Consider the following 26,477-nt stretch of genomic DNA (forward strand, 5'->3'; position numbering starts at 1 on the left):
AGAAAAAAGAAATGGAGGGAAACCCAGTGGATTAAAAGACTGAAAGACCCTAAGTACAGTACAGGAACCTCATTTGCATTCTGATTTCAAGGAACAGACCAGTTAAAAATTATGAAATTTGAGACACTTGAGGATTTTTGTATGAAATCTGAGACACCTGCTTCTTTTAAGATTGGAATTAAGGAATTCTTGTTCAAGCTTTTTCGGATGATGATATGGTGGTTACATACAGGTTTGGAAATGTTTAGCCTTTAATAACACATACTGAAATCTTGAGGGATGAACTAAAAACGCCGTTTTCTACAAGGGCTGGGCGTAGGGTATACTCAGATGGGGATTGGATGAAATGAGATTAGCCATGAGCAGAAGCTGGTGCTGAGTGTTCATTACATGCTCTGTCTGCATTGGGAGATGTTAAAAATTCATCACAATAGCAACAAAAAATTTAAAACTAATAATAAAGCAGTATTATGGAAGCTTGATCTGCCTGGTGATTTCAGGGTAAGAGTGAGAAAGTGTGAATTATTGGTACAGACTGTCACCTTAATGGAAATAATGAATTAGGAGGAAAAAACCTCCAGTGGGACAGTGCATTCAGCCCAGATTTTCTGTACCAAACATCGAAATAGCCCAGAGTTGCTTTCTGGTGGTTAACAGAATATTAGTTTTTTTTTTCCTCCCCAATGATACTATTCCAATGAAGTGACAAATGAGTTTTGTATATTGTAAAGTAATTTCAGTGACTATAGATTGTAGCACCTTGGCTTTATCTTATATGAGAATGCAGTGTTAAAACTTAATATTTCATTAATCATAAAAAAATTATTCCTGTGATTTCTATTGTTTCTTCCTGTTTCTGAGGAGTGCCTAAGATGCTGAGAAATCTAAAGAATGACATAATAAGAGACTAAATCAACATATACTTTTTTCTTTCAAATAGGACTCCCTGCATTCCTTAATGGCAACGCTAAGCTGCTCTAATCCTTTCTTTGTTCGCTGTATCAAGCCAAACACGCAGAAGGTAAGATTTACAGCAGCGCTAGACTGAGGCTGTGTCTTTAAGGACACCACCTCCCGGGCACTGTCTGTAAAGCCCTTTCATCATAGAGGGTTGGGAGCATATATGACATTATTATAACCTAACATTAAATAGAAAAATTCCCTTTGTCTCCTGGGCCTACTTCTCTGCTTCTGAATGATGCCATTAAGCTTTAGAGAAATCTAGTTTAAAAGGAAACCTTGTGAAACCTTCACAATTTTTTTTTTTTTTTTTAAGGATTTGGTTTGAAATTCTTGGGCAGCTGTCTCTTATGGAAGAGATGGTTGGTGTATATTTTGTGGTTGGTTTAGTTTTTCATTTTGCTTTCTTGTTAAGCATGATGAAGGGTCTGTATTCTAAGCAGCGGTGCTGACTTTTTTAAGGACTCTGACCAGGTAGTCACGCCTAATTTGATAATTCCTGATAGAGCGTCATCGTATGTTTTCATGGGTAGACTCTGTGAATTTAGTGTTTTAATGCCATAGCCTGATCAGAAACAATATGAGGGTTACAGGAAGCTGTCTGAACAAAGAACATTTAGTATTCAATGTATGTCATTGCTGAATCCAAGACTAAATGGGAAACTAGCCGTAAAATGTTGAAAAATAGAAATTGTCTTGCTTTGGGAAACATCAGCTCTTCGTAATCTCCCCGAAGAGAGGAAAACCCTCCACAAGACAGTAATGCCAGCAGCCCCTCTTGTTAAAAAACTAAATGCTGTTCCCATAAGGCGTAAGAGAAGGAATCTGACCTGAAACTGTTTCTCTTGAGACTTAGGTTATATTCTAGTAACTTTGCTGATACTAGATCTTATTTTTTACCTTGTTTCCCAGTTGCCCTTGACTTACTATTAGTGGTTCCTCATTTATAGTTTAAAGATGTTCGTAAGAACCACGATACTGAACTCTCTGTCTTCCAGGAAGGTAAAAATGGATGCTGCCTCTGTAAGAACGAGTAACCTGTTAAGTTTGCTATCTCACTATGAGCCCATGATGGTGAGAATTTGGTATTTGTGTGGCATACAGCAGCCGACGGGGAGACTGGTCTTACATGGAAGATCTGTGCCTCTGTTCTGGTGGTTTAAAAAAACAGCTCACCTTTCCATGTCTCGAATTTATATTAAAATGTTTTAGATTATCACAGAAAACGGCAGCATAAACAATATGTAGTTTTTGGCCATAATGTAGGAAATTACTAGTTAAAACCTAGCAAGATACCACGCCAGCTGTTTTCTATTTCTCTTTAATTTTTTTTTTAACGTTTATTTATTATTGAGAGACAGAGCATGAGCATGGGAGGGGCAGAGAGAGGGGGAGACACAGAATTGGAAGCAGGTTCCAGGCTCTGAGCTGTCAGCACAGAGCCTGACGCGGGGCTCAAACTCACAGACCGCGAGATCGTGACCTGAGCAGAAGTCGGACGCTTAACTGCCTGAGTCACCCAGGTGCCCCTATATTTCACTTTATAACCTCAATAGGCAGTTTTTACGATATATATGGACTTCGTGATTTGGGTCTATACTCCCAGGAGCTGTGTAACCTCTCTTACTTTTCCTCTTTACACAACAGGGATAGTAATACTGTATTTCATTGTTCAAAGAGGCTGTTTGTTCCCAATTTAAGGACTTGGGTACTGGGGGTGCCTTTTACAACTTCTGACGAGCAGTAGTTTAATTGGGAGCGCTGTTCCTTTCTCAGGGGTATGTGTAACATAATCATGCAAGTTTGCAGGCGTCAGTGTCTCAGATTCAGTAAAATGGGGACCTGCCATATGTCAGCACTGTTATAAGGAGAGAAATTTGAATTTGAAAAACATAGTCCCTCATGTATTTGTTTTCTTTCTTGGGTGACATGGAGTTTTTCCTTGAAATTGTAATAGCTTTTGAAATTAGGCCTGCTTGAACAGTCTTCAGCAGGCAGAATATTGAAGAGATTACCTTTTACTGATGTTTATTTTTTTCTTGCTGGGATGTGACTGTCCCTAATTGCTTTGGTTTTTGCATTTAAAGAAATGAGCCAACCCAACCTCATGTTTCATAAGTACTTCTCACGGTCTTCCCATCACCTGTTCTGTGGCAGAAACTAATTAATACTCACCAAGAGTTGGACCGTAGGAGACTTTGGAAAAACATCTCGGTACCATTTCAGATGCACCCAGAAAGTGAAGGCACAGACACGTGAACCTTCTGGTCTGAGGCCCAAGATGTAGGTGTGATTTTAAGTGCGAAGATGCTAATTAGAATCTGGAAATCGTTAATTATGGCTTGCTTAGCATTCATTTGGTTCCACTGAAAATATCTGAGTGCTACTGTTGATGATGTTATATGAAATGTATGTAAACAACCCTCATTTGGAGTTTATTGTGAGCTTTCTTTTGTCCTAAGATCAGTGCCTCTAGAAATCTCACGGGGAAAATCTTGCCCGCCTTTGCCCCATAGAAGAGGAGTGTCTATTTCTGGCATGAAGGGATGAGACCATGTCTCTTACTTCATACCCTTTTCTGGTCATTTGCTCCTTAGGGAACCTTGAGAGGATGTATTCGAACTTATGTATATGGAAGTATTTTGTGCCTCATTCAGGAACATGGGTCATAGGTTTGGGCAGATTCTAGAGGGTTCATTTTTGACAACTCTATGACCAGAGGGATAAAAGCAGTGGCCTTCAAGTCTGTGACCTAAAGAAACGTGGCCTTAGAAAAAGTGAAGGAGTTGCCTTGTGCTTTTGGGAGCATATCCAAGATTACCATGGTGGCCTTGTGAACGTGAGCACACGCCCAGTGGGCCCCAAGCTTGCAGGGCAGGCTGCCTCCCCTCCTTGGCAAATGCATGAAGCTCAGAGTGGGTCCTTGGGCCTAAAGCATTTGGAAATCCTTTGCTGGAAATATTACAGGGTTTTTGTTACTTGGCACTTTTGTGTTTTGCTTTGAAGGCCAAGTGCACATGGGGAGAATTGGACTGAAATGCTAGGACATTATGTCAGTTCAGCTGTAATAATTGTGGACTTTTTGTCATGCGCAACATGAGGCTGATCTTAGGCGTTGTATAAAAGACATTTCACTCGCGTTGAGGAATCCTGGGGCTAAGTCACAAGGCGAAGTCGAGAAAGCCTCCCTCTTAGACGGTGGAGTATTACCCAGCCGTAAACAAAGAATGAAATCCTGCCATTGGCTAACGACATGGACGGAGCTGGAGTCTGAGGCTAAGCAAAATACGCCTGAGGAAGACAAATCCCGTGTGATTTCACTCCTGTGTGGAATTTAAGAAACCAAGGAGCAAAGAGAAGAAGACAGGCGAGCCAAGAAGCTCTTGCCTGTAGAGAACCAACCGTTGGTTACCAGAGGGGAGGTGGGTGGGGGATGGGTGAAATAGGTGATGGGGATTAAGGAGCGCGCTCATGGTCACGAGCACTGGGTGTGGTATGGGAGTGTTGAATTGAAACCGACAGAACGCTGTGTGTTAACTATACTGGCAGTAAGATTTAAAATAAAATTACAAAGTAAGCCCCCCTCCCCATAGGGGGTAGTGAGCGGTCAGTTCTCTGGCTTACACATAGCACTGAAGGATGTAATCTTCTCCTTGACTTAGAATTGTGGCGTTTCCAAGGGGCAGAGTTCTCCATGAGACACTTTTTAGTTGGCAGTGTAGCCTGCTAGCTTTTGTCTATTGTGGCTTGTGAGGCAGTGGTAGTTTCTGGCTCAAAAGGTCCAAACCAACAGCAGATTTCCGTAACAAAGGAAACCCGCCTTGCTTCATCAGAATTTCTCCCCAAGGGTGTCCCCAGGCCTGTGATCTCTCCCCTCTCTCCCCGCCTGGTATTTTAGCAAATAAGTTCTAGTCCGAAAAGTCTGTCATTAACATTCCTCAGAAAAACCCTGAGGAGGTGCAGGACAGAATTAAAGAAGGGAACGGACTGATAAATATCAGGAAAACCTTCGGGGGTGTGAGCACTGGCTGTCTGCGGTTCCCAGGCTCCCATGGGAGGAAAGCGAGGCCACTTCCTGCAGACGCCATAGGCCGTCACTTGTCAGGAACGTGGCTGGCCGGCCGTCCTCACCGTTCCTTCTGCAGTTGTGAGCTGAGGAGCCCTCGCCTTCCAAGGTGCGGAAGGCTTCGGTTCCTTGCAGCATCCTCTTCAAGCTTTTAACCCAACGTAGCGGCGTCCTTAAAGATTCTGTCAGAGTCTCCTCCAAAAAGGCAGGACTTGGGTCACCTGAATCTCCCCAAGGCCGGTGGCTGGTGGAGGAAGGTTTCTAGCCAAGCTGGCTGCTTGGAGGGAGGTTTTCCTAAGGGAAGAGGGGAAGAGTGAGGAGAGGGACGTCCATGCCAAGGGAAGGCTGGAGACCAGGCCCCAGGGAAGGGAGACCATGGGGTCTGTGAGGGAGGACTGCAGTCGTATTTGCTGGACATTGGAATATCCGGTGGGAGTACAGAGCGGGAGACACAGGGTTAGCCTGACCGTGGTGGCTTGTCTGGAAGCACTGTGTGTGTACCCTGGGACACATGGACCTATCAGCCTTCTCACACAATCGTCTTTCCAAGACTGGAGAGGATGCCGTGCTTTGCACTTCAATGAATCCCGATGACCTGTGTCCCTCTCTTTCATGGTGGCACCATTGATACCAGCCTAGATTCCCCAGTTGGACGACACCGGAGACAGGCTGGGACCGCACAGGAAGTGAGAACAGTGTGCAGGCGTTACGAGAACCTAACCCTCTGCTTCCAGAGGCATAATGATTCGATGAATGAATTAATGAATTCAGCACCTGTAGTCCTGGGGAGTTATATTTGTGTCATCCAGATGCTGCCTGCCATTTGCTTTCTTGTGGGTTTTTTTGTTTTTGGTTCTTTTTTTTTTCCCGGTTTTTGGGTTTTTAAGTAAACTCTACACCCAATGTGGGCTTAAATTCCTGGCCCTGAGATCAAGAGTTACCCGTTCTAACTACTGAGCCAGCCCTCCCCCCGCCTTTTTTTTAAACAAAGACCAAACATTTCTTTAAAAATGCTGATGATAATGTGGCATATTTCCTACCTTGAATTTTTGTCCTGTTCTTCCTGTATCTCCTGTATCTCATTTTGTTCATCTTCTGTCTCATCAGCCTTACTGAAGTTTATGGAAGCAACTTTTTTTTTTTTTTAATTTTTTTTTTCAACATTTATTTATTTTTGGGACAGAGAGAGACAGAGCATGAACGGGGGAGGGGCAGAGAGAGAGGGAGACACAGAATCGGAAACAGGCTCCAGGCTCTGAGCCATCAGCCCAGAGCCTGACTCGGGGCTCGAACTCACAGACCGCGAGATCGTGACCTGGCTGAAGTCGGATGCCCAACCGACTGCGCCACCCAGGCGCCCCATGGAAGCAACTTTTTTTTTCGTCTTTGATCTCTCTACCCTAATCTTATTTTTCTGAATAAAGTGTTCCATGCATACAGAGGATCTTAACCAAGTACAGCTTCATAGGACCTGCCTTGCCCGTCTTTGCGTCCTGCTGCACAGCTCAGTGTTGCGGCCACAGGATGTGCTCAGTAAGTGAGCATAGAATCGAATTGCTAATCCAAGTACATTGTACACCCACTCGCGGTACACGAGGGCTTAACTTTGCCAAAGATCTAGACCTAACTTGCCACTTAAGAAAAAAAATTAGGGGCGCCTGGGTGGTTCGGTTAATTGGGCATCTGACTTTGGCTCAGGTCATGATCTCACGGTTCGTGAGTTTGAGTCCCGCGTTGGGCTCGCTGCTGTCGTGCAGACCCTGCTTGGAATCTTCTGTCTCCCTCTCTTCTGTCCCACACTTTTGTCACTGAGCGGTCCCCTGGCCTTGGGTTTGCGTCCTCCTCCCTGAGGCGTGTCTGGGGACAGTGCCCATGTAGGGAAGCAGCCGTAGGTATTAAATGAGCCAAGGGGGACACGAAACAGCTGCATTGGACCGTGAGAAAGATTGCACACCCGCGCTATAGGTTGGGGCTAGAGACCGTGCTCAGCGTTTTACAGCTCACTCCATCCTCGTGAATGCAAACCCCAATTTATGCTGGACCACGGGGAAAGCTTCCTAAGGCTGTTGCCAGACCTTTTCCTTTTAAGTCCTTGATGTTGTTATGGGATGAACATTTCTTTCAGTTGTTTTTAAAACTTTTTAAAATGTTCTCATTTTGGAGAGAGAGAGAGAAAGCACGAGTGGGGAGGGGCAGAGGGAGAGGGAGACACAGAATCCGAAGCAGGCTCCAGGCTGTGAGCCGTCAGCACAGAGCCCGATGTGGGGCTCGAACTCACGAACCGTGAGACCATGACCTGGGCTGAAGTCAGACGCTTAACCGACTCAGCCACCCAGGTGCCCCTTATTTCGGGTGTTTTAAAATTGACTTTATTTTTTCTTTTTAAGTAATCTCTATACCCAATATGGGGCTTGAACTCATGACTTGAGATCAAGAGTGAGATGTTCTACTAACTGAGCCAGCCAGGTGCCCCTAAAGGTGACTTTAATTTACAGAAAACTTGAGCATATAGCATGGGGTTTCCATGTCATTCTCCATGCCCCTCAACACACACACACACACACACACACACACACACACACACAATTTCCCCTCTTATTAACATGGTACACGAGTGCGGCACGTTTGTGATAATTCACGAACCAGTATTCTAAAGCCCAAAGCTCACATGTAAGGTTAGCTGTGTTGTAAGGCTCTCTGAGCTTTGACATACGCGCACTGTCATCCAGTGTCAAAATGCCAAGTGTTCCCAATCTACTCACAGTACAATGAACATCTTTCTCAAGTAATATTTTATAAGAACGGGATTGTTTCCAGTGGGACAAAACTTGAGGCCCTGAGAATGTGGTTTCTCTTGCACAGGATAAAATGTGAGTGACACGGTTTTCTGCAGAAGAAACAAACAAACAAAAAAAAAACTACAGGAGAAAGTAGGGAGCGCAAAAGCATCTGGAGCCCCAGGGAGCTAAGGACATTTTAGAACTACCTGGATTGTCAGCCCCTTTGACTCCTCTCTCCATTCAGTTAGGCTTGCAGCCTGTAGGGGTGGTTCCGTTTCTTCCACGTACTTACTGGAAAATGCCCACTTAGCACTGAGTGGCCTTCCATAATTCTTCCTGTCTTTCTGACTGCCACTCATGTCGTCTGCTCTCCCGTAACTGGAGTGCCCACTGCCAGCGTCTTTAACTTTTGAGAACATCACATACGGACGACTTCTAAAAAGACAGCTTTACTTTTTCAGGAAATTTTGGCGAAGGAAGCATTCAAGCCGCCATTCTTCTCCCCCAAACAAAACAATCCCATTAAACCCTCCGTGGTCACTCGAATCCTGTTTACCATGTTGTCATGGCAACTATTCAGTCCCGCTCTGCAAAGGCGAGGATAAATAGCCATAAATGAAGCCCCGCTCAAGTGAAGAGAGTTGTTCTCTGGGCGGACCTTGCAAGGTCACAACTAAATTGCGTGATTTTGTCCCGTGGCTTTTGATTTTTATTTTTCCTTTTTTAGTCCTGGGCCATCTTTTAAGATCTCGGGGGCCTTCACATGTCTTTACACATTTCTTGGTGCAATGGGGGGCGGGGGGGGGCGGGTTAGTTAGCTCCTGCAGTTAAAAGTATCGTCAGCAATTGCAAATCCCCGCCAGCCTGGACTTCCTTTCAGTAGAATCGGGAATGAATTAAGCAGGCAGAGCCCAAGACACCACATAAAAGCCTGGGAACACGAGCGAGCCGAAGAAAGCCCGTTTTTGTGTCCGTTGCCTCAGATGCCTGTAGTCCGGACTGCTAAAGATCCAGCCATTTACAGGGGACAAAAGCTGAACGGGCACAAGGAACCCAAGGTAGGAGCCCTTCTCTTATTTGAGCTGCTTCGAAGTTTCACGTGCCTTGGAACGATGGTGGTAGCGGGAAATTCTGTGGAGAAATTCTTTAAACCGGGGAGAGACGGCTTTTCCGTCTCCCTGAGCACCAGACCTGTTTAATTTCTCAACAGGTGGGTAAGTACTGATTTTGATGGCATTTCCAAGTTTGAACTGCTAACGCTTTGCAAGAATGAGGGACATGATCGCGTAAGGCGTTGATAATGGGATATGCTTTTGAGAGGCAATTCACCTTTTACAGGAAAAACCATTTTTTAATGTGAGGTTGGGAGGGGAGATTGCTCGCGGTGGTTTCTTTTGTTTGAATTTGTTATCTCGAGGCGTGTCCGTTTAAAAGTTTACACTTTACGGGCTTGCGGCTTCTCCTTGTCCTTGGTGTGACCCTTTTAAGGAAATCTGCCCGAGCGGAATTTTTGGTTTTTAAATTGCGTTATAAATCGGTTTGTACCCAAATGTGGAAATGGAGAAGTTATGGGAGTCCTTTGGTCATCCATTGACTATCATATTCTGATTTCACACAAGCAGACCCATGCCAGAAGTTTGCAATCTGCCCAGAGAAACCAGATCAGGCACTTTTGGCCGAGATTCTCTTAGTCCCCAAGTAGGTGTCCCCAAAGAAAGAACATAATAAAGAGCGTCTGAAATGCTAATCTCTGCCTCCACGGACACTTGAATGTGTTCTGTGGATTTCCATTCATTTGCTAAAAGTGCCCTTTAAGGGAGCAAGTTTTAAATGTGAAGGTGGTCTTTCATATTAAACGGAGCTACATTTAAAAGAAAGGAATAATAATGTGGCTGACTGCTGCTTAGCTCAATCTACTCTCATGGAAATAAATTTCCAGCGCTAGGTGAAAACCTAATGTTAGAATGTGTTTTACCATCTGGTTTAACAGTCTTACAAGTAATTAATCTGACATAAAATGAAATGCCATCGGAAGAGTGTTAGTCACCAGTGGGAAATTACCACTTATCTCTGCCTCGCTCGTACTGACTTTCCTTACCCATATTTCCGTGCTGGTTAAGTATGTAGATCCCCAGCTTCAGAATCCCATTGCTTGGCCCCAGGGCTAGAGTGACACCATACACGTCACTCTGCTGAGCACTGTTTCGCTCACTCGCTGTCCCTGATGAGTACCCCAGCTTGTTAAAGAAGACTTTTTGGGAAGACTGATTACAGACACCAGCCCATCTGCACTGCGAGCTTCCTACCTGGGAAGTGACAGCTGCCACGATGGGGTAAACATTTTTTCCCCGCCCCCCGCCCCCCGCCCCCCTCCTGCCCACCGTATCAGATGGTTATAGCCCTCAGCCCTCCCACTGTGGATCTTTACTTTGGCTCTTCTTCCTGAACTTCTGGAAATAGCGACCAATCAGAATAGCAGCCCCACTCCAGCATTTGAGCAAATCCCAGACCCTCCTGTCCCTTTTATGCAGACTGTGGGGCGGTGGGTTTGTTTGTTTGTTTGTGGGGTTTTCTGGTCGTCTAACTTAAATGGCCTTGCATTGGCATTTTCACCAGCCCCCTTCGTGTGTGTGTGTGAGAGAGAGAGAGAGATTGCTGTTAGAGACTTTGTTCTAAAACTCCCCACTGCCGCCCAGCAACTTTAGGAAGAGTCGGTTCCCCTCGATGACTCCGGAGCAAAGGGCCCAGGTTTGAGCCCAGACCAGAGGGTAGAACTGGGGGATGAATTGCGGCCTGGTGCTCGGGCTCAGAGTCAGCCTCCCTGCATCTTCTCACAGCCTTAGAGGAGGCCCTCTGCACCTCCATACTTTCTTCAGCATTTTGCTGTGTTGCCCTTTGACCCTGGGGTGTTCTTGTCCTTCCTTGAGGCTGGCTCTTTCCCTGATACACAGAAATACTACAATAAATAGTAACAATAATACAAACACCACCACAGGGGTTTGCCTTCAACCCTCCTCAGTATGAAGGCACTACTTTGATTCTAAACTATTTGGAAAACGTGCAAAATACAAATTCAAATGGTTTAACCTTTATGTAAATTATAGTCTACTCTTCATTTTGTAATTGACTTTTTACTAGCTTGCTGTATCTTAAAACATTCCCGTGCCTTTTCTTCCCCCATGACTACAGAATTCTGTCAGGGGCTGTGCTTTCAAAGAGATTCTATTACTGGATTATTTCCTCGTCGTCAACAGTGTTTCTGCATTATTCATGTGTATGAATACCGGTGCACGCTCAAGATTGTTTTTTAAAGGTAAAATTTGTCAGTGTATTTGCTAAATCATGGCCTGCACTGTCGTGACTTTGACGTATACATACACGGGGCCAAATTGTTCTTCATTTAAGGCCAGCCAACAACGAACAGGAAAAATATTTTGCAACGTGTTTCACGGGGGATTTATAGCCTTAAAAAAGAGCCCTTAGAAATCGGTAAGGAAATCCAGTGTTCTGATAGAAAAGTGAGTGAAACACATGAATGCGAAATTCGCAAAAGGTGATAAGCCAATGGAAAATGGCCTGCGACTTCAATAGTGTGATCAAAGAAATAAAATAGGGAGATAAGTTTGCAGGTGTGTAGACTGAATGAGTTTCTTGGTTTCGTGTTGCTTTTTCACAACACGTCCAGAGGTGGTAGGGGCAGGGACTACCATTAACGCACCCGGGGAGTTCCCACTGTGGCAGCCTTCCCCAAGACCGGTCTCGTCCTGTGTTCTGGATAGCGTTTCCTTGCCTCTTCCGGGACAGCCTTCCATCCGTTTTTCCCTCTTGAGCTGTCAAACGTTCCTTTGCTCAGGGTTCCTTCTCCTTGGTCACACTCTCTTTATATCCAATGTCTCTAAATAGTCTGAAACATTTAATATAGAAATACATACCGAAGGGGGCGGGGAGGTGGGAGTGTATGGGAAATGCTCCCCTGGGCAGCGCTCACCGCTGTTTGCAAAGAGAGGCCGTGCCCCTTTACTTATTTCTAACTCTCTGCTCTCTAAACTGCCCCGGCCTCCCTGGTGCTGGAAGCTTCCAGGTTGGGTTCTTGCTGCCCCGCCCTCCCAATCCCCTCCCCTCGCGCCCCCCAGGCCCCCAGGCCTGTGACCTCGCCAGCCACCCCGCCTTCCTGGCACCTGTCTGACTGGGCCTCTCCCCTCCCCCTTTCTCTTGACTGGTTCCCGAGCTGTAGGCCTGGCCTCACACTCTGCCCTCCTCCTCACCTGCCCGCTCCTGCAGAAATGCTCCCTTCTCTCCTCCGGCCCGCAGCTAGGTGAGTCCCTCAGCACCGTGTTTTCCCAGCCCGGGGCCCTCCTCCTCAGGCTTTGGCCCCGTAGCCTCATTTTGTAACTGACTTCTTTTCTGGTTTCCTAAAGTTGGCTAGTTCTGGGCCGCCCTATCGCCTGCAGCACACTTCAGGTTAGAATGCGTTCATAGTTAAATTTCCCCTTCTTGACCTTCCCCCTCCTTGTTTAATCGGGTGTTTCTGATTTCTCAGGTTATAGTAGGAGATCTCCACCGCGGTGCCGTTGACACGTCGGACGGGGCGATCCTTTGCCGTGGGGCCCTGTCCTGGGCAGTGTAGAATATATGGCCGCAACCCTGCTTTATTCTACCCAGTAGATGCCAGCGACAGCCCTGTTGTCCCCAGACATCTCCAGATCTCCCCCCAGGAGGCAAAATCGCCCTGGTTGGCAGCCACTGGGTTATGGTGCCCATGCAGATTATTTCTTGGTTTTTATCCTGTTTTTCCTTTGCTCTCGGTTAAAAAAATGGCATCTGTGTACAATTGAACTTGCATTGCACCAGTTGTCAGGGCTTTGAACCTCGTGTTTTGCTGTTGGCTGTGTGGTGAAAATAGAAAATTTCATATCGCTTAGCATTTTTCCAGAGGTATTGATGGAGTCATTTGCTAACATGTATTGTTTCCTAGGACGTAATCTACTAGGACGCGTGAAGTGGGGGTGGGGTGGGGTGCCCTTAATATCAGTGCGCCTGGCAGGATTACGTAATTGCTCTGTGCTACCCACTTTCTCAGATGAATGGGTGGCCTAGTTTCAGCCGCTCTGAAAGGCTAAAACGGCTCATTAAAGTGTGCCAGATGCCCCATTTGTCAATGTTGCACTGAAAAAGGAATACTGTTTAGCTTTGGAGTTACGCTGGGATATACTCCGCTTGCCTTTATGAAATGCAAGACCAGTGTCCTTGTGAAAAATATTGCAGCGTTCCCGCCTCAATCCCCTCCACGTTTACAACGGTGAAAATTTCGCTACCAAACGAATGGTTCAGAAACTGTCAGGTAAAGCTTTTTTAAAAGTCCCTTCAGAGACACGAGAAAATGAAGTAGGAATACGCATCATAAGGTTGGATGAGATTTCTGCCTTTGAGCCCGCAGGGAAAGCACAAGGGTTCGGGTATGAACTCTTGGGTTCCTGGATATTGTTTCCACTGGGACAGTTTCATTAGGGATATTACAGTACATAAGTAGAACACTAAAGCAAATTTTGTGGAGTCAAATGCCACAAGATTATGAGGGCCAAATGTAAGGCGTCTTTAATATGTTAATTGTGGCTTGAGAAATTGCAGAAAGAAAATCAGCCTGGCTTCTTTTCATTTGCTTCTCTATCTTTTCTCTCTCTATTTTGGGGGGTTCATTTGTTTTAGTATTGACTCTGACACATGGGCCCTATATATTTGATTCCCTGATGTCACTGCATCAATCAATTCCATTGAAACTCTGACAATTCGATTTATATCAGACCTCACTTGCAGGTCCTGGGGGCTGTTACTCCCCGGTCCCACGCAAATTAGGGAAAGGAGGTCCTTCGCCGAGGTGCAAGGGCAGTTTGGACCTGATAATGGCGTCATTTGGACTTGGATTTGGATTTCCAGGATTCGAACACACCTGCTGGCACTCAGGGCCAGGCGTCAAAGGTGAAAAAGATACAAAACACCGCAAAGCTCCTTGTAAGCGACCATCTCTTAGACCGGTCAATGTCTGGAGCCCTGCTGCCTCGGCAGATTTTGGGAGCTCCTGCTCTCTGGAGCTGTGCTGGAGGCATTTCCTGGTTTACACACACTTGGGGCTCGGCCAGTGTCCACAGAGTTAAAGCCTTTCCCTTCTCATGCTCGATTAGAAAAAATTAGCTACCATACAATAGCTGCTTGTTCTCCATTACTCACCTTGCCTGCTCCCAGCACATCCACGCTCCTTGTTACAACACGTTGACGTTTTTAAATGATTGAGAAGGTGGTTTGGAACTATGGGAAGCGCCTTTAGCAACTGACCTGGGTGCCCAGGCTTTTCTGTTCTCCGTTCTGGTCATTTTGGTTACCGTGCCTAACACGCCTCTGGCAGGTGCGGTGGGAGCTGTAAAAACCGCCAAGGGGGGCCCTGGTGTATGGGCATAAAGGAATGGACGCTCTTCAGTTGAATATTAACTATGTTGAGGACCGGGTGCCAAAATGGAGGAAGGAGCAAAGACATGAACGGATCATGTCTGAATCCTTTCTGTTTCTGCTCATGATCACAGACTGGCCTCAGATGCCGAAACACCGACGTGGGGAAATGCAGAGATTGACCCCGGAGCGTTTGTTGAGTGCTCCCCAGAGTATGATAGATCATCATCGTGGTTGTAATCCCAGCAGTTTTCTTGCCTAAATCACAGAACTTAAACTCTAATTCAACACCTGTCCTGCCCAGCCCAGTGACTGTAGCAGTCTATTAAATAATCTGGAACTGTTTCTCCACGTATTCTGGGGCTAATGCCATAAGACTTTCGTCACTCTCAGAGAACAAGTTGATTTTGTTGCTGCTTGCTAGTGAATAAGGCAGTCTGTCCTTTAGACAATAAATCGGTGACCGGATGATGAAACGGGTTACTGAAACATTTTTGGATTAAAATAATTTATGAAGACGTGTGGGGCACCTGGGTGGCTTAGTTGGTTAAGCTTCTGACTTTGGCTTGGGTCATGGTCTCAGTTTGTGAGTTTGAGCCCCACATTGGGTTCTCTTCTGTCAGTACGAAGTGGCTTCGGGTCCTCTGTCTCCCCCTCTCTCTGCCCCTCCCTTGCACGTATTCATTCTCTCTCCCTCTCTCAAAATAAATAAATAAACTTAAAAAAAATTATGAAGATGTATCAGGAGGCCACATATCGTGGTAGACTGAGCAAGGTTTTCTAGGAAATGCTGTCCTGCCACATGTCCCTGGTCTATCTTTTAGGTTGTCTGTGTTCTTGATGGAGTAAGGACAGAAGTCTACCCCTTTTAGGGTGGTGGTTACAAGGATTGACTGATCATATCTGTAAAACTCCCAGCTCACAATGGCACACAATGGCCACGGATGGTCTCTACTGGCTAGTACATAATAATTATTCTGTTTGTCATGCAAAGAGGTAACGAACGTCTCTCTTGGGAGAGACCATCGATGGTAATTATGTGGCTGTCCCAGCAAATAGAGATGTTCGTTTCCTCTCATGACCTGTCCTTTGTATTTATTTTTATTGTTTATTTATTTATTTTGAAAGAGAGAGAGAAAGCATGATCAGGGGAGGGGCAGAGAGAGGAGGGGGAGAGAGAACCCCAAGCAGGCTCCACACTGTCAGCACAGAGCCTGACGCGGGGCTCAATCTCACGAACTGTGAGATCATGACCCGAGCTGAAATCAAGAGTTGGACACTTAACCGCCTGAGCCACCCAGGCTCCCTCACCTGTCTGTCTGTCCGTCGTGTCTCTTCACCACTTACTGAAGTTGGCACCGCACCCTCGGCTAGAATTTATAAAGGACGTACATTCGTTTTAAAGCAAGTGTAGAAAAAGATACATCTGTGGGAAAAGAACACTGAAAACTATTCTTTAAATCCAGAACTGGGGAATGCTGTTCAAGTAAATGGGATCGCTGAAGGAAGTGGATGGATGTGTTCTTCTGAGAGAGGTGAAGAGAAAAGAGCATTTTATTGTCATACATGTGTTCCTGTGCCTCGGATTTAGGAACGTGTTTGTTCTCTGTGTATATCCCTTTTATTTTTTTACCATTTTGCTTAGTGGACTAGTGTTCAACTTAAAACCCTCTTTCATATGGATTCTCAGGCATCAGTGCCTTAAAGCAAAGTGCCAGGCTACGGACGAGGTAGTGCAGCCCATCACACATTAGGCTCTTTCCCCATTTGGGGGACCATGGGGGAGGAGCATCAAATTTAAGCATCTTGAGCCAAACTGTTCAGAAGCCTGGCCCTCGGTCTGGCTGCTGCAGTGTTTGGGACTCTGTCGGGGCCCCGGGGATGGGAATAACCTGGCCTTTGAGCATTGCCTGACCTCTTGTTTCCTAGCAACTCTCAACTGCTCAGTGGAATATTTTGTGGTGCTCCTAATTTATACTTAACAGATATTGGCTGTGTTTAAGGCTGGCTAATTTCCCATTATGACTTGCAAACAGCCACTTTAATACATGAATAAGCAAGAGAAAGGACTCCTAGGAAGCTGTGCTCACCAGCACCCCCTTGTCACCAAGCCTTCATTTTCCTTCCAGAACATAAGTAGAATTTACGAAGGGCTTGCAAATCCGTGACCGTTTCTCTCAGGACAGGCTGCGCTGAACCGTTTTCAAGTAAAATTCTGTTACATTTTTTTCTGATACCCCAGCCAGGGTTCATGGATGTTTATCAGTCCGCTACATCCATTACCGAAGAGTAACTCCTTCCCTAGCTGTATTGTTTTAAGCAAATGTAGAGCGGTTGCTTGTCTCTGCTTCTTCCTGGGTAAATGAGGTGATGGGATGGGGTGGTTCTCACACCGCGTCCGGCTCTCAGCTAACGTGAATCTGATGAAATCCTGCTCTTTCTAATAATTGACATCTCTAGTTTGCTGCGCATATTCTTCTGAGTTGCCATTTTTATTTCCATACTTTTTTAAAAAAATGTTTTAACATTCATTTTTGAGAGACAGAGAGTGAGTGGGGGAGGGGCAGAGAGAGAGAGAGAGAGAGAGAGAGAGACAGACAGACACACAACTTGAAGCAGGCTCCAGGCTCTGAGCTGGCAGCAGAGAGCCCGATGCGGTGCTCGAACTCCTGGACCGCGAGATCATGACCTGAGCCGAAGTCGGATGCCCAACTGACTGAGCCATGAGCCACCCAGGCGCCCCATGTCCGTACTTCTTATAACTGTTCAAACTCTTCATTCCTAATTTGGTTTTGTAGCACTGGTCTCTCAGAACCAGTTTTCTCCTCTTGTGTCCGAACTTAAAAAATAAAAATTTCTTTTAAACTTAAGTATGGCGAATGATCTTCATCTTCCAGTGTCTCAGAAGTTGTGGGGTTTTTTTTTGTCTCTGAAGTCCAATCACCTTAAAGCAAGAAACCACACAGTATATTGTCCTGATAATTATCTGTGCACTAATTCGTGCTCCCGTTGTGGTGTATCTTAGCACCTATTGAAATAGCATTATAAAAATAATAGCTCTGGCCAAGCCTTACAGATGCCAGTTTGACAGATTTTCCAGGCTATGGACACAGAAGGATGTAGGGCCACTGGCACCTGTTCCCCTTGTTTTCTTCCCCATCCCCTGCTTTTTGTTTTCGAACTCAGCATCCTTATAGCAGTGGCAGAACCTTGGTGATTGTGTGAGTGACTCAGTACGTTCCACGGCTATTCTAGTATTTTAGTGACTGATCGGCGCCTCCTTGCCAACATCTACAAAGAGAGACAGCTGCCCTCCTAATTTGTATTTCTCGCCATGATTTTTCAGAGCGAGCGTGAATAAAGGGGCCTATGACCTATTCAATATGGTGGACGGAGAAGTTGAAATAGAACAGTGATGAATTGTGTGAGATTGAGTTTTAGTTTAGCAAGATAAAGGGTTTAATTACATTCATTAGATTAAATGGCAACAGATTATACCCAAGAGGGAGGCTGCTTTATGAGGATTTCCAGATGGGAGTTATGCTGAGGGTTGGACCTTCTGGTGTCTTTACTGGGGTCTGTGGTCGGTTTAGAACAAACCTGTAGTCTCCCTCTCCACCCCCAGCCCCCCCATTTCTCTGTTTTCTTTCTGCATCTCCTTCAACACACATTAGTTGATTCTCAGGATCGATTTATACATACAGGTATATCTTGAACTCCCAAACCTCTAATTTTAAATATATATGACCAGTTCAGAATTTAAATTTGCCCCTCCAGCCCACCCTCTCATCCTTCTATTGCTTTTACTCTGTTTGAGGGAATGTATTTTCTTTGCGTGGCCCGGACCTCAGCCCCTTAGTTTCTCTTTGTCTCCCCCATGGATTCATTCTGGAGTCCTTTTTTGCCTCAGTTGGATTCACTGGTGGGCCTTACAATTTTTTTGATTGGAACACAGCATACATATTTTAAAAGTGCTCAGATCGTAAGTAGCCTGCTTTGAATGATCACTGCATGAGCCCAGAGATCGAAACAGTGGCCCACATAGGGAGGAGAGCGGTTTGGTTATGAACTTGTGGCTTTGCTTTGGTCCCTTGGCTCACTAACCCACATTCTCCTCTCCGATTCTGCCATGTTGCTGGATGATACCAAGAAATGTGCTCTGGTTGGTTCTAGGATATGTTTGTGTCCGCCCTGGAGGAGGAGACCTCCCTGTCCTCCAAGCCCTCCCACGCTCGTGACCCTGATGTCAGCCTTCCCACTCCAGCGCATGACCTCACCTTTTAATTCAGCAGAGGACTGAGAACATCTGTCATTAGCCAACTCGCCGCCCTCCTCCACAGTGCCCCATTTCTCCCTCCCTCCGTCAGGTTCTCACGACGTTCTGAGTGCTGTGTTCCTAGAACTGCCCTGTCCCAGGCCTCTTGTCTATTTGGCTGCTTCCCATGAGGCCACCAACTCGTGGTTCTCACTCTGGCCACAGGCGCTCGGTCCATGCGTTCTGTCTTTGGTTCTGACTTCTCTGACCTAGATTTGAACTCCACCGCAGCTCTGTGATGGCCATCTGGCTTTGGTATCGCGTACCAGTTCGTGTTGTCGGTGCTGACCTCTGCCGTGCTGCTGATGTGCCTTCTGGATGTTTTTGAAGCTTACCGTGTTCACCACAATAGCGTTTTAAGCTATACGGCAACCTTGCATTTCTACCAGGGATCTTGATCTTTCTGGAGCCTAAGCCCATTCCCCACTGGTGCCCCTTCCTTCCCAGGGGTAATCCTTCCTTCCTTCACAGGATCTCTTCCATCTAACCAGTGATCATACAGGCTTGTCACACACACTCGCCACCCCTCAGTCTCCCTTTGGAAAAACCTTGACTCTTAAGCAACAAGACACAGTAACTCAGCCGACTCAATATATACGTACAAGTATCACACTTAATAAGCATTTGTTGAGAGGCTCCACGGTGTCGGGGCTTCGCGTCAATGTGTCTTCCGTTCTCTTGGTCCTTCTTCAAGGTTGCAAAATGGCTGCCATCGGGGCAACCATCCCATCTTCACAGAATATCTTCATTCAGTTCTTTTAACAGCTAGGTTTTGAGTCCCTGTGTGCCCCCTTGGGATGCATCCATCTCTGAATAAAGAAAACAAAGACTTTGTCCTCTTAGAGTAAATATTAACCTGTGAAAGGAATCGGCTTAGGAAGGAAACATCTTCCCAGGAGCCCCTCCGTAGGTTTGCCTCCCATCTCCTCTGTGCTGGTTTCTCTACTTGGTTTGAGGACCAGACAGGGCCTGTGGCTGAGCCACACCCCACAAGAACTTGGGAGAGTGCGTATCTGGCAGAGTGGATGGGTTTGCCTGGTGGGCATGGAATGACCTCCCATTCCCAGGACGGCTGCCCTGAATACAGAGGGAGTTCCGTTAGCAGGGGAGGGCTCATGGGCCCCATCAGAGAATAAAACCACAAGTGAGGAGTGGAGAGGATGAAGATGGAAAGAGGGAAATACAAAAATACCTGGGATGTATCTTGTGTACAGTTCAGAGAGCTTGTAGCAGGGATGTGAGATCAGATTTTCTGAACAGACATTTTACACTTGTAACGGTTTTGAGGAAGGAGTTCGATGAATACACTCACCTTATTTATTGAGCCTGATTTGATACTAAACAATAGAAAGGGAAATGAATCTAGTACTTAATGCAAAATTGATGTACTAACAGATTTGTGTATGCTTGGTTATCAGGAAATTTCTCATAAGCATTACCCAGCATTGTCCCTGGAATATTCTAGAACACACTACCCAACATGGTCCCTGGCATATTTTAGAACACGCTACCCAACATTGTCACTGATATATTCTAGAACACATTACCCAACATTGTCACTGGAATGTTCTAGAACAGCACTTTTCCCACTGTGGCAAAAGAGCAGTTCTTTTTTTATGATTGCCAATTTGTTGTGGACTGGTAATTTGATGGTGTGTCCGTGCCCTGTTGCTGTAAGTTCCTGAGGGCTGATTCTCAGGGGGTCCCGCTCATCATGAACTGCTACCTGTCACCAGCCACACTCGGAGTGATGCCCTTCTGGTTTTTCCGTAAGGAAAAAAGAGCAGAGAATCTCATTCCAGGTCCTGATGCTTACCAGGCACACCCCCTTGGACAAGACACTCAAATTGTATCGATTCACTTCCTTCATGTACATAAGGAAACCCTATTCCTGGCACCACCACCCCCTTGCCTTAATAGGGTTGTGTGAGGGGCGCCTGGGTGGCTCAGTCGGTTGAGGGTACAACTTCAGCTCAAGTCATGATCTCACGGTTCATGGGTTCGAGCCCCGCGTCGGGCTCTGTGCTGACAGCTCAGAGCCTGGAGCCTGTTTCAGATTCTGTGTCTCCCTCTCTCTCTGCCCCTCCCCTGTTCACGCTCTTGTCTCTGTCTCAAGAATAAATAAACATTTTGTAAAAATTAAAAAAAAAAGGGTTGTGTGAGATTTGATTGAGGTAATGAAAAATCTGTGCAGAGCAGGCCACATTTAAATATTAAATACCATTATTTGCTGTTTCACTTTTAAATCAAGGAGAAAGCCATAGCTTTTTTCTTCCGTAATAATTAAATACCAGCTCTCCTTTTAACAATCCAGGGGTTCCCTTTTTGCAGAAACACGCTGCTTTCTCTCTTCCCCACATGACTGGCAGAGGGTGGCCACAGGGAAGCTCCAGGTGCCTTGTCCCCCAAGAGGGGTCTGGTGTGCAGGCCTGAAGGCTGAGAACTTCCTGCAGGTTTTCCTGGGAAGTCATGGCCCAGAGGGAGGCAGAGTTGGGGGCGTCTGCATCCGGCGTGTGCAGGAAAGGAGGGAAGGAAACCCCACAGTGTGCTGTATTCTCCACCATGGCCCTGGAGAGGAACAGAAGTCAGAGCAGCAGGTGCACGCTGTTAAAAGCAGGAAACCGGAAAGGAATAAGAATGGAAGAAAGAAGCTGTGGACAGGGGCAGGTTTGCATTCTTGTAACGCAAGGAAGCGTTGGACCAGACGTTAAATACCGGTGGCTTTCAGGCTATTTGTGGGGTTGGGAAGCAGGCATGCGATGTGGGCACAATGGTAGCTACGATTCAAATGAGCAAACGTCCTACAGACACAATGAGACGCAAAGTGCTTGTTCTGGACCCAGGGGGACTGGCCGTGAGCCGTAGCCTTTCTAAAGCATTTACTGGCCAGGTTTGAGGGAGAAAGTAGATGGGAGTGCCCTCCTTCTGGCCTGTTCCCATCTAGCTTTATTACACATTCCCCCAGTGGTGCCCTTTTTTATTGTTATCATAGGTGCTGGAGATGCTGGGTTCAATGGCTTGTCAAAAAAAAAACAAAACTGAAGGGCCTAGGAATCTTCTGGAGTGACTTTAGACACTAAATATATTAGGAAAAAAAGAAATCCGTGCATTTTTTGTTGTTGTCTGAGAAGTCTGTTGGCAGCTTGCGCTTTATTTGAAATTAATGGATATTCCTCACGTCTGATTTCTTTAGAATCATGAGCCTTGTGTGAAATACTCATGGGGTGTCTTTCACAGTATCTGCGTGTTTTTCACCTTTGAGTCACGCATACTGTGTGCAAAGTAATATATTTTATTTCGGTCTCTGTATAAGCCTTGCATTAAAATAGTCTGACAGTTCATTTATATAAAAATATGCTCCAAGTATCAAGTGCAAATAGAACGACAATGTTAAGCCTTGCTCTTTTGCTCCGAGCCCTCATAGAGTCAGAGGCTCAGCCTGATTTATTAGAGACACACTGTCCAGTAGAAATAAAATGCGAGTCATGTTAAAAGAAGTTGGTTTTTGTGAAATGAGTTTCAATAATCTGTTTTAGCCCAGCATAGCCAAAATGTTATTCCAACATGGGATGCGTTTCAAAATTATTAATGAGGGCTTCTCCGATGTTTTTCATGCTGATTTTTGGGAAATTGGATATATAATTGTGTGCAGACCGCAGTTCGGTTTGCACCGTGGGAGTGCTTTATTTGCCGGGCTTTTTCATTCGCTCAGTGGTCGACCGCGTGCTCTTTCTGCAACTGGCAAGACAGTGAATATTTTAGGCTCTGCTATTGTCACGTGAAAGTAGTCACGGACAATGCATGGCTGTGTTCCAAGAAAACCGTATTTACAAAAACAGGTGGCAAGCCGGATGTGGCCCGCAGGACGCGGTTTGCCAACCCCTGCCCTAACTAAGTGTATTGTCTTCTCGGACTTTTAATCCTCAGAAGTTCATTTCTGTTTTGGTATGAAGTCTGCTACCAAGATATAGCTATTGTGATGAATTTCATTCAAGAATATTCAGGAAAAATGTGCCAGGAAACAAAGGCCGTGGTTCAATAATAAAAACTTTAGAAGAACCACAGGAACTCCCCACCCTGCCTCCTGAACTTGCCCCTCGCAGGGCGGACGGTGCAGCCTAGTGCTTTGTAGTGCTGGCTTGGGCCCCCCGAGACTGGTTCTGTCTCACAAGAGCTTTGTGACTCTTTGTAAGTTGCCCTCTCTGTGCCTTAGGTGTGTCCCTTAATAGAGTTGCTAAAATTAAAAGCGGGTGCCTGGCAGGCTCAGTCAGTACAGCATGCAACTCTTGATCTTTGGGTTGTGAGTTCGAGTCCCACGTTGGGTGCAGAGAGATTACTTAAAAAATTTTTAAATAGAATCTTAAAGGGCGCCTGGGTGGCCCGGTCGGTTAAGCATCTGACTTCAGTTCACGTCATGATCTCGCGGTTTGTAAGTTCAAGCCCTGCTTCTCTCTCTCCCCCTCTCTCTCGGTCACTCACTCACTTGTGCCCTCTCTCAAAAAAATAAATAAGTAAAATTAAATCTTAAAAAAAAAAGCAAAAACAAGCTAACGTTATAAAGTTAGTGTAATGTCTGGCACATGATAAGTTCCTGGTACATGAGCCTTCATTGTTGCTGCACGTAGGATTATCACTGTCGTTACCACCACCACTGTTAAGGATTCATCAATACAGACCAGAACAGGAACACGACAACTTGATCAGCCACCCGCAGGGGATCATAGCAGCTGCTGGCACAGCGTCCCTTTGGACGTGGACTTGTTGACGAGGGGAGGAGCCCCGCCCTCTGGGAACTCGATCGCAGAACCTGCAGAGATTCCGATATTAGAAGTGGTGCCTGTCCCGGTAACTGCTGTTGATGTGGCTCCGTCACCCATTCTTTGGACCTGTTCAATGAAAATACTGGCAGCTGCACTGCCTGCCTCACTGGCTGGCGGAGAACAGCACGTGCTACCTTGTATGTGAAGGACTTTGGAAGTTGCAAAGTGCCGTGCAAATGTTAGCTAGTCCCATTTCCTGAAGAGTTGTCTCTCTTTGCCTTGTATCGCACATTTAATTTGGTATCATGGGCTGGTGTAATTCATAGGGCGGTTGGAAGGACTGAGAGAGTTGCCTGTAGGACGCTTAATTCGTTGGTGGAACCAGGGCCCCTGTTCAGTGAGTAGTAGCTGCTATTTTTATTACTAAATTGGTTTAAGACACAGCCTTTTATCACAACCCATCCCTGAAGACTTCTCTCCGTCCTTTCGACTAGAAATACTATGAAAATGACCCTATTACATAGTGTGATAGATAAACTCCCAAATTTCCATGGTCTAACACACTAGAACGTAGTAGAAAATGGACAGAATTAAGTCACCAGAGTCTTCTGATCAGTAATTACCTTCTGACTGATGAGAGTGTCAAACCAACAGTGACACTTTATGTAGATGGGAGCTGAGGGAGTCCGGCAGTGTGATGTTGTCTCTGTAACCTTGTTTCCTTAGAGGTGGAGGGTGGGGGCGGGGTTCTAAAGCTCCACGTGGGAGCGGTCACCTTCCAGGTCTCCGAGCACCTAGCCATCGGCCGTCAGAAGTACAGGAGTGCGTTCGCCATGAGACAGAGGGACTCTGGAGGGCCAGGATGGACGTCCACACCTCCAGGAGACTCGCTCGTGTGGGGACTCTGCTGTTCCCCTTTCTTATTTCCTTTCATTCAGTGAAAGCTGAAGAGAACGCAGCAAAGGTTAGAAACCACCTAAATGTCCTCACTTAGGGAGCTGATGAAATGCTTTCTGGTGGTGATGTTGCTGTATAGCTGTGGAAAGAATGTTGGACACCTGTGTGTCCTAACGGATTTCTTTCTGAAGGGGAGAAAACCAAAATGCCTTTCTTCTTCTTCTTCTTCTTTTTTAAACAAAGTGGGTGTTTACCCGTAAGTGCTCATAGGTGTGGATATAATGCACACACAGTTGTATGTTTATGCGTGCATAGAACATACGCAGACACAGACACGGGATTTTCATCGTATGCCTTCTCCATATTTCTGATTTAAAAAAACAAAACGTTTGGGGGCGCCTGGGTGGCTCAGTTGGTTAAGCGCCGGGCTCTTGATTTTGGCTCAGGTTATAATCTCATAGTTCGTGGATTCGAGCTCCATGTCAGGCTCTATGCTGACAGCGTGGAGCCTGCCTGGGATTCTCTCTCTCTGCCTCTCCCCAACTTGAACATATGTGCACGCATGCTTTCTCTGTCTCTCTGTCTCTCTCTCTGTCTTTAGAAAATAAACTAGAAAAAAAAACCTTGATGCCTTATTCTGGTATTTAACAACTTAATGGAGAAAATGAACCCGCCTTTATCTCCCAATTTATTTTACGCCTGTCCTCAAACTATATTGGAAAGTTACTTCATATTTTGGAGCTGAACCATTTCCTATAGAAACACGTTCTGGTTATGTCACGTAAGTAGTTAAAAAACATACCTGGATGTTGAACTGTGTTTTGGGCATGTGCTATATATAGAAGCATGTTTTGAGGACGGCTGGGACCTCGTGGCTGGCAGCTTTTAGAGTGCCAAGTAAGCCAACATCAGATCGGATTTCTCTGGGTGCCTGGGTGGCTCAGACGGTTAAGCGTCTGACTCTTGGTTTCAGCTCAAGTCATGATCTCACGGTTCGTGAGTTCCAGCCCCGCATTGGGCCCCATGCTGTCCATGAGGAGCCTGCTTGGGATTCTCTCTGTCCCTCCCTCCCTCGGACCCTCCCCTGCTTGTACTCTCTCTCTCTCTCAAAATAAATAAACTTAAAAACTTAAAAAAAAGAATGGAGTTTTTTGCTGTTTTCATAAATCTAGTTGGATGGAATTAGTTTTATTAAGGTTTTCTTGCAAACATTCTCTCTTGCAAACAGTGAAAAACCTGACTCCGACCATCTGCCATCCATTTAATTGTAGAGTATGAGAATTGTGACCTGTATTCCGAGGGTAGAAACTCCATCAGCTATACTACTTACGGTGCTTATGTGTAGCTTCTTTTTTGTTTGTTTGTTTGTGTATTGTTTGAGAGACAGAGTACGATCAGGGGAGGGGCAGAGAGAGGGAGACACAGAATCCGAAGCAGGCTCCAGACTCAGAGCTGGCAGCACAGAGCCCGACATGGGGCTCGAACTCACAAACATCGAGATCACGACCTGAGCCGAAGTCGAAGCTCAACCTGCTGAGCCACCTACGCTCACCTGTGTAGCTCCCTTTGCCCCTAGTCTTACAGAGCCCGTTTCCACATTTACTTAAGCCTGCCCCGCCCCCAGTCCTTCAGTGAGCTTGGGTCATGGATTTGTAATACATCTAGATTCTTTTGTGACAGGACGCATTATTTCCTGGGGTCCTCCAAGCTTCACTCCTGTGCTTACAATTCTCTGGATGTGGGCAAGTGTATCACGTCATGTATCTACCATTACAGTATCATACAGAATAGTTTCACCCACCCAAAATTTCACCTGTGCTTTATTCATCCCTCCCTGCCGAGCCCCCGGTGACCCCTGGAGTTTATACTCTCTCTATAGCTTTGCCTTATTCAGAATGCCATATAATTGGAATCAAATCGTACATACGTATGCTCATTTCAGATTGCTTTCATCTAGCACGGACTATTTAAGGTTCCTCTGTGTCGTGGGGGGAACTTGATAGCTCCTTTTTATAAATCTCTGAATAATATCCATTGTATGGATAAATGGACAGTTTATTTGTCCTTTCACCGACGGAAGGACATCTCGATTGCTTCTAGGTTTTGACAGTTATGAATAAAGCTGTTACAAACAGTCACTTGCAGCTTTTTGTGTGTTCGGTTCGTTGGCTGAATCCTTGAGAGAATGATTGCCAGATAATTTTTAAGACTGTGTTTAACTTTGTGAGAAACTGTCTTCCGAATTGGCTGTATGATTT

General features: G+C 45.8%; 1 protein-coding gene across 1 annotated transcript in view; it reads left to right on the forward strand.

The window, feature by feature from the left end:
• Positions 1-26,477, forward strand: part of MYO10 (myosin X) — a 226,705-nt gene that overhangs the window by 147,401 nt on the left and 52,827 nt on the right. The window contains exon 19 of the mRNA XM_042952894.1: positions 941-1,021. Coding sequence (XP_042808828.1) covers positions 941-1,021 — 81 coding nt within the window. The remainder of the gene's footprint in view (positions 1-940; positions 1,022-26,477) is intronic.

This window comes from Panthera leo, chromosome A1 (assembly GCF_018350215.1).
Source record: "Panthera leo isolate Ple1 chromosome A1, P.leo_Ple1_pat1.1, whole genome shotgun sequence".
In the NCBI taxonomy this organism is placed as follows: Eukaryota; Metazoa; Chordata; class Mammalia; order Carnivora; family Felidae; genus Panthera; species Panthera leo.